Source organism: Pollicipes pollicipes, unplaced genomic scaffold, assembly GCF_011947565.3.
Source record: "Pollicipes pollicipes isolate AB1234 unplaced genomic scaffold, Ppol_2.1 Scaffold_1600;HRSCAF=1878_pilon_pilon_pilon, whole genome shotgun sequence".
NCBI classification, from domain to species: domain Eukaryota; kingdom Metazoa; phylum Arthropoda; class Thecostraca; order Pollicipedomorpha; family Pollicipedidae; genus Pollicipes; species Pollicipes pollicipes.
Window position 1 is genome coordinate 22538473 of NW_023595962.1, and position 8356 is coordinate 22546828.

General features: G+C 55.3%; 1 protein-coding gene and 1 pseudogene across 1 annotated transcript; one reads left to right on the plus strand and one right to left on the minus strand.

The window, feature by feature from the left end:
• Positions 1–2056: 2056 nt before the first annotated feature.
• On the minus strand, positions 2057–7754 carry LOC119090634 (chorion peroxidase). Its single transcript, XM_037213479.1, has 2 exons — positions 7689–7754; positions 2057–4478 (listed from the first exon to the last, which is right to left on the minus strand). Exons 1-2 carry the CDS (start codon positions 7707–7709, stop codon positions 2400–2402), a joined length of 2100 nt encoding a protein of 699 aa, XP_037069374.1. The 5' UTR covers positions 7710–7754; the 3' UTR covers positions 2057–2399.
• Positions 7755–8109: 355 nt separating this feature from the next.
• Positions 8110–8356, plus strand: part of LOC119114678 (cyclin-dependent kinase 1-like) — a 7682-nt pseudogene continuing 7435 nt past the window's right edge.

Consider the following 8356-nt stretch of genomic DNA (forward strand, 5'->3'; position numbering starts at 1 on the left):
TCAGAGGCGTCTGCGCGACGACTGGCAGCGCGCGCAGGGCGGAGCACGTCAGAGCTGACTAGGTGCGCCGCTCTGAAGCCGTGTGCGCAGCCGCGCGCCTGCGCATTGCCTTTCACGCCGCGCAACGGGTCTCCGGAGCTGGTGAGATGTTGTCCACGTGGTGGAAGGCGGTGGCGATCGCGACTGCAAAGTAAACAACATTCCACATTCGTCTCTTGACTCCCAGAGACGGTTAGCTATTCCACCCTGTGAGGATATGCAGTGGATGTGGAAGTCGAGAACTTTTGTGGTCGAGACGCTTTGAGATGCTGAGACTGCAATATTGTCGTTTGAAGGCACCGGTGGTCGTCTGATAGCCAAAAGTCGTTGTGGCAGCCCACTTAACAACAACCCCTGCGGCCATCTTGCCCAACATCGCCTCCAAGCGCGTATCACATTCATTGTGGACTGACGGAGTCCTGCGAGTCAGTGTGGGAGTATTGCTGATTGGATAGTCAAAACGGGGGCATATCGAATAACCTTATAGTTCTAATGAGATTTATGTGACACTCTGTCACTGTGTAAGAAAGACACTCACACTGTGTCTGTCATGCGTAAAAGTTATGTCTTCAATTCCCCAGTGCTGCTCGTCAATGCCGGAAGGCCATCGGATGACCCGCCTGATCCTTCCCCGTCGGGCCCAGCCGAAGTATGCCATTCTGGTCAACCCGCTGCCAGCGCGGAACCAGCGTACACGACCAGCGTCTCCCACCCGCCCTAACCACAACACATCGAGTGACGTCTGGGCAGGGCCAGCGTTCGGAGCGACAGGCCACGCGTTCTGGCGCAAACAGTACAGCAGTGTCAGCTGACGCTAGATTCTGTCCCATAAACATACCAAAGTGTCGGGCGTCCATTTCAAATTCTATCCAAATTTTAAAGAGATAACGCAAAAAATCCAAATTTATCGGGGGTTCATTTAATTCTTGGCAGTGCAGAACGAGGTGAGCAGAGAAGCAGACGTTCAATAATTGGTAACCAGAAACCCAACGCGAGCAAGACATTAATCCATGTCTCCATGCCGCTCCTGTCTAAAGTATCAACAATTCTCATATTACGATTTCGTTTGTAAATAGGCTCAAATACGCACCTATTGGCCGTATTTGATTCCAAATGGTCCCATACCCAATGGCCCGGCGTGTCACGAAAACAGGGGTGAATATCAACCCCGTATTCCTTTGCTACCACTTCCCGAGTACTCCTGGTGGAGATTACCCCCAGCTGGTCCCAAGCAGGTGCCAAGGACCGCGCTGTATGCAAATGACGAGGCTCGACCCCTGTAGCATCCTTATATCGACCACATGGCATGGGTCTATGGCTGCACATAAAGGCATTCCCAGGGCTGTAGACTGGCATTAACAACAGCTGTTTCCATTTTTTTTTGTCGGAAGCATCGCATTGCTTGTCACTGAGTGTTAATGCCCACCGATGTTTCTGCATTGCTTGTAAGACACACACATGCGCTCGCCGATACAAAGACGTGTGTGTGTGTGTGTGTGTGTGTGTGTGTGTGTGTGTGTGTGTGTGTGTGTGTGTGTGTGTGTGTGTGTGTGTGCGTGCGTGCGTGCGTGCGTGCGTGCGTGTGTGTGTGTGTGTGTGCGTGTGCGCGTGCGCGTGCGTGTGCGTGTGCGTGTGCGTGTGCGTTTGCGTGTGCGTGTGCGTGTGCGTACGTGTGTAAGTGCATAGACCGATCCTTTAACCGATGCTACGATGTTCCTAATAACTGCCAGCTTCAACAGGCACCATCTGGACGTCGTCATAGATGAGCCAGAGGGTGGGGCCACTAAAGGCTCTTCTCCCGGTGGTGTCGGCTTGGCACTGGTAGGCGACGATGCTGTCCGCACATGCTCTAATACGTGAGGTGTTTCGCCAATCGAAACAAACTGAAAGCTTCGAAAACATGCACGCCTTCATACTGATGCACCTCAGGAACCTCAAGAAGCTTCAGCCCATCTTGAGATAGCCTCGGTGCTCAGGGCTGGCCAGCAGGGCGCTTTGAATTCAACACAATACAAAATTGATTATGTTGCGTTCACTATATTGTTGCGCATCATCACGTGCACAGCCGTGTTTGTTTATCAGCGGCAGTAGCAGATAGTTGGTAAAATCAGGAAAGAATGCAAACGCACGGAAAACCGCTCCACCAAACCATAAAACGTAAACCGTGGTAAGCAAACAGAGCAAGGCACACCTTCCTAAAATGCACACAACGCATACATTGAACTAAAATGACCCATAATCGAGGCGGAGAAACATGAATCGACCCATAAACGAAAGCGCGATCCATCATCCTCTCGATGTCTGGCGGGGTCCATCATCCTCTCGATGTCCTCTGCTGTCCTCCAAGCGCTGCCGTCGCCTCAGTTGGCGGACCCCCAGGCGCGCAGGTTCATGCTCGGCAAGTTCCGGCAGGCCGTGATGCTGTTACCGCGGCCAGCCGCCTGGAAGGCGCTGCGCTGGATGCCGCGGATGCTTCTGATGTTGTCGCAGAGCACGCGGGCCCACGACACCCTGCGCAGCTGGTCCAGCTGGACGCGCGTGAAGCTCCATGGCCTGCCGCCCAGGTCGTAGAAGAAGTTGTCTCCCCAGCGCAGCCGTGCGAACTGGTCGCCGACAATGCATTGAATGGTCGGACCGACCGCCGCGCCTGGCACCGGCCGCTCGGACACGGCGCCGACGAACAGGTCGATGTCGTCGACGTGCGCGTACACGCTGCGGAGGCGGCGCACGACATCGGCTGGAATCTGCCGCAGCAGCTGGGCGAAGCTCGTGACGCGCGTCAGGCCGCACCGCGCGCGCATCGTGTTGTAGGTGGCGATGCCGTGATCGCGGCCTCGCTGCACGTTCAGCGCGATGAGGTCGAGCCCGAAGGCGTGGCCCTCCTCCTGGAAGAGGAACTCGGTCAGGTCCTCGGCGATGTTGGCGTCGCACGTCTGCGGATGCTGCGTGATCATGCCGATGGCGATCTGGTCCAGCCGGCCGTCGTAGATCAGCGTCGGGTCGAAGAACACGTCGCGCAGGTTGATGCGCAAGCTGACCGAGGAGCTGGCGACGCGAGGGTACAGCTCAAGTTCGCCCTGGATCAGCGTGTGGCCCACGCGGAACGCGGCCGTTGAGAACTCGGTGGCGATGCTGGGGTTGACCCTGGGCGAGTAGCGGCGCGAGTAGCCCCGTCTCTGCGTGCCGATGCGCATGCGCCGCATGTACGCTTCGCCAACCAGCAGCGGCAGCCACTCGTTGTACGTGATGTGCTGGATCTCGGCGCCGACAATGCGGCGCGCCTCCTGGAAGAGCCGCTCGTCGTCCCATTCGGGGTTGACGCGCGCCAGGCCGCGTGCGAGTCGGTTGTGCTCGCGCATCCAGACGGTGTGCATGGTGGCGAGGCCGCTCTGCTCCGTGGCGCGCACGTCGCCGGCCAGGAAGCAGGGCCGTCCCTCCGGGTCGGGGCTGAAGCAGGGCGTCTCCGTGTCGATCTGGACGCCGGGAGGGTCGCGCGGCAGCAGTGCGCCCCTCTGTATCAGCAGGCGGCCGCCCTCCCCGGCGCGAACCAGCGTCGCGCGCGACTCGCGAGACCCGTACACGTTGCTAGCGTCGATGAAGGCGGTAAGCACGTTGACAGGATTGGCTGGACCGGCCGAGCAGCCGGCCGGCACGGCCGGCACCGAGCGCGCGAATTCCATGCAGCGCTCGCCCAGCGCCCCGTAGAACGCGTCGTCCTCTGGCACGTCGATCGGCAGGCAGCGTGGGTGCGCGTCGTCAGCGACGACACCATCGACGCAGCAGTCAAGCTCGACGCCCGGCGCGGCGAGCTGCACCGGCGACAGCGTGATGTCGTGGTCCATGAACTGGCCCCAGTTGACGACGGAGAGCGTGAGCGCCGTGTTCTCGTCGTCGGTGCTGCCAGTGGTCCCCGCGCTGACGCTGCGCGCCGTCGGCAGCGCGCCGCCCGCCGCCGACACGCTGCGCGGCGCGTCGACGCCGTCATCGTACGTGTTAGCGGCGAGGCGTACGATCGCTGTGTCGGAGGCGCCCCAGGTCGGGTTCCGCCGGTTGTTGCAGGCGCCGTCCTGGCGCCGGAACCGCGCATCAAAGTCGCAGCTAGGTGCCGGCTCAGTCGGGCACTCGACGTCGGTGCGCGCGGCGCTGAGGTTGGCCGGCGCTCGCGCCGCCTCTACCCAGACGAGCGCTTCGTGCGCCAGCGCCTGCACACGTGAATCCGAGTCGTGGCGCGACATGTGGTAGTGCGAGCGGCGGCCCGAATGGCGCGGCGCCTTGGCCGCAGTTGCGGCCGGGTACGCGGCCAGCCGACCCCTTGCCCAGCTCAGCGCCGCCGCCAGCCGGTCGGGCGGCATCGCCACCGTCTCACGCTCCATCACCGTCAGAAACGGCGGCAGCTCCGGCTCGGTGTCTGCGGCGACCGTCAGCAGTAGCGGCAGCATCTGTGGAAGGGACGGAACGCATCGCATTGAATCTCACGGACAGCATCGCATCATAAGGGGCGGCCCACATTAATCACAGGATGCAGACAGCGCCGTATGATAAGGAACGAACCGCACTGCATCACCTCCAACAGACCGCGTTGTTTCGTAAGGGATGGACTGCATCGTCACAAGGGGTAGACTGCATCGCATCACAAGGGGTAGACTGCATCGTCACAAGGGGTAGACTGCATCGCATCACAAGGGGCGGACTCTGCCGCATCGCATCGGACAGACCACCGCATCGCAGCGCGAGAGACGACTCGCGTCGCATCGCCAGGGACGGTCTGCATCGCATCACATGCACACCGATCGCATCGCGGGAGGTTGCTGAAAGGGGAAGTAAGGGACGGTTACACCATGCTCAGTCGTCATAGGGCCAGAGTTATGCGGCGCCGGCGCCACGTAGACACAAGTCAACTGCAGACTTCCGGTCCCAGGTCTGAGCAGTGTGTGTCGAGTTCGGAGATCGCGTAGGGTGCGGTGCATAGCCATGCGTTTCACGGAAAGCGGTGAGGTCAGGATGGCGCTGTCGCCGAAACCTTTGCTCTTCAAACGGAAACAAGCGCGAATCGTCCTTGGAACGGTGGTTGGTATGTCAACACAATACAAAACATCACTCATGCTCTTGAATGAGTCGTCGCTGTAGTCTCACCATTCACAGGCGGACACTGTGATAATTACAGTGGGGCAACGGGCAGGACCGCATACAACGGGCATTTGCAAAGACCAGCAGACTGTGCACTGTAGCCTGATTAAGGTCAGCGCAGGGTGAGTCCCACGCAGCCCGGTACTAGCCCTCAAACGCCAGCAGAATGTGACCACTTCAGCAGTGGTAAGCTGCTGCAGGAAGTGAGCGCAGGTGTTGACACTGCTCTCTCAACCCGAACGTACACGGTCAACTAATGATGACAACGACAAGCTTTTTATCTACGTTGGACACCTGCCAAGACATCTGACGTGTCAAGTGCGTGGCTGTAGAAATATGTGTAGGCGATTGGTGAAGTCACAAGCCGCACCCGTGTACACCCTTTTCGTGGCGGAAATACAGCACCGTTTTTGAAGCTATTGGCTAGTGGGTGAAGCCATAGAGCGGTGGGGACGAAACCGTGTGGGCTTAATAACACAGGTGCGTGCCCGTCAAACGACACCCGAACTTCGGGCCTGTCCGCCAGTGACCCCTTCATAGGTTCAGTGATATGAACATTACTTGGGGTGTAGTCCCTCGCCATGAAAGTGGGCGGAGTAGCCACGTCCGCGCGGTCGGGGTGCGGCAATCGACGAATCACCCGATCGCGTGCAATGGGTCAACACCGTTGCATTAAAGGAGCTCCACATCACACTGATATGTTAAACGTGCATAACACTATAGGTCAATGTGCTCAGGCTGAAACAAGTAATATGGCTGCGTATGTTTCGTTTCGGTACGTGGCATGTTTTCGAAAATATGGACATGCAGCGCAGAAAAATGCGATAAAATGTGTTACCGACACTAGATCTCATTGAGATCATTCCACTGCTGTTTTCGCGCAAGCATATGCGACTGGAATGCGACTGGGATCGCATCTACTCCCCTCCTATCAGTCCATTATGGAAAAGGGCCATTCAAATTCAAAATTCAAAAGGGCCGAGTGTTTATATGTGGAGGGTAGACCTCCCATACTTCACTCCACACACGCTGAATGAACCTTGTTTCTTTCAGCGTATCGGCACATTGCATCTGCGTTGGGCAAGATATTCAAGATTTGATGGTTTTTAATTGCTACAAAACCGCTTGGAGCATCATCAAATTTAAGCACGGAGCTTTCCACCACTTGCATCGATGTTTAGACGATACGCTCGGATATGTGGGATCATAAGGTCTACTTGGTCATAAGGCACTAAGGTGTTTGTGATTTTTATCACCTGACGTATTAATCTATTTTTTTAATATTCCGTCTTAATTATCGCACAACGATGCATGCACTGGTCAGTGTTTTGGGACTTGCGTTTAGGGACCGGTGTAACGGGATTCATTAACAGCCACGGCTGTTGAATGAAAATGGAAACATTTGCGCCACGTACCAAAAGACGGGAGGGCAAAGTTTGTTGAATAAATTTCGAGCGGATGGTGATAGTTGAGTGCATTCACGGCCCAAGTTGGAATTTTGGCTTACACGATGCATTTGTCGGCCTGTAAGTAGATACAACGTGGCCACCCTTTTCGAAAGTTATTACATTTCAAGCTCAGATGCGCGGCATGTCCAGGTCGTTTGTTGCGGGCTGCGAAGGGTATGGTCTCTATCTGCATTGCGCAGACGGCATGAATGTGTATCAGTTTAAAGAATAGTCAGCATTCCCTTGATAAGTGGTATTAAAGTTTTCGATCGACCGAGACACGAACATATGATGCGTTTGTCATGGACTCGGCTGCTGCGCTCAAGCTGCGCTAGAGAACAACGCGCGGGTACAAGCAACAAAATTGAAAGTGCAAAATTCACTCACACCGCCCAAGTTAATGCCCGCCGGATAAGTTGTAGGTGCTCTGCTTGGTGAGTGCGAAGAAAGGTTGGGAAGCGAGGATCGATATATATATATATATATATATATATATATATATATATATATATATATATATATATATATGTGAATGTGACTGCACTTCTATCGTCCTGCATCTGTCGGGGCTGAGATGTAGTATTTTACATCAGGATGTTTAGTTTGTTCTAGGAGGAACGGCTTTGGACAACGGCTGCGGCAGATGCGATCCCAGTTAATTTTTAGGCTCGCATTTTACGTTGCAGCGTCGGCTACATAATCACGTTACAGTTAGAATCTTCATGACCATGCCCAAATTTGGAAGCTATTTTATCGCCATTCCTGGGTTTATCGGCTGACTTACCAAATCCCATCTGGTCCAGACCACTGTGGTAAAAACATTTCGCCGAGAAATGCATACCAGCTAATTGCATCACGCGGAATTTCCACATAAAATGTCAGTGCACATTTCCGGTCTTCATCCCAAACCAGTTCGGTTAGTCAGTTTTGAAATATAGTCCCAACGCTTGTCAGTTGGCAATCATCCGACGCAGCTCACACACAATTCCTGCATTAATTCATATCCTACGGGCTGCCCCACTCCGAGAAGAACTCTCCCGGCTCGTTGCTAAAATCGCAATACAGTTAGCTTACCAGAAATATAGACGCCACCATCTTCAGAGCGACAGAGCAGCCAGCCCACCGGCACAAGACGACAGAGTTTGCTGCAGTCTGACCGGTCTCGCCAAATGGGCGCTTTTGTACAGCAACCACGGACGCGAAACACTTGGAGAGTGACATCTGACAAGCATGTGCCACTGCATCAGCAGAAGCTGCTGTACATGCCGATGGCAGGCCTTTGTATCACGCGACGTTGTGAAACGCTATCTAAGACATTTGTGACACGACCGCTTGCGGGTGGCCAGAAAATGCAGTCTCACTGTTAAGGTGGCAACATTTTGCCAGACGGAAGTGGAAGCCCATCTGTGGCCTTGTCATACTCACCCTGATGTCTCAGCCGACGGCTGTCGCGTGCTGAGGATTCCGTCTGGGCTGGGTGCCTGCCTCCTAAAAGATGACAGTAGCCTCTGCGGATGCAGACCGTCGGAAAAAAGTTCAGCTGGATACCCCGGTGGCGTTTAGTGCAATGCAATTCCAAAGTATCATTAAGCAAGCTGTTCAGTGTAGGTGTTAGGAACGTGGCACGTACATAAGACGGTGCTGGCGCCACTACATCCATAGCGTACTGGTAGCCGGATTATTCGTCGAATAGCCAGGGGGAAGGATATATATTCTCTCTCTCCCTCTCTCTCTCTCTCTCC

Bases quoted from the DNA above. Each gene is read 5' to 3' on its own strand.
- LOC119090634 (XM_037213479.1), bottom strand. From the start codon at position 7,709: ATGGTGGCGTCTATATTTCTG. The intron at 4,479-7,688 runs GTAAGCTAACTG...TCCCTTCCACAG, and splicing joins TGGTGGCGTCTATATTTCTG to ATGCTGCCGCTACTGCTGAC.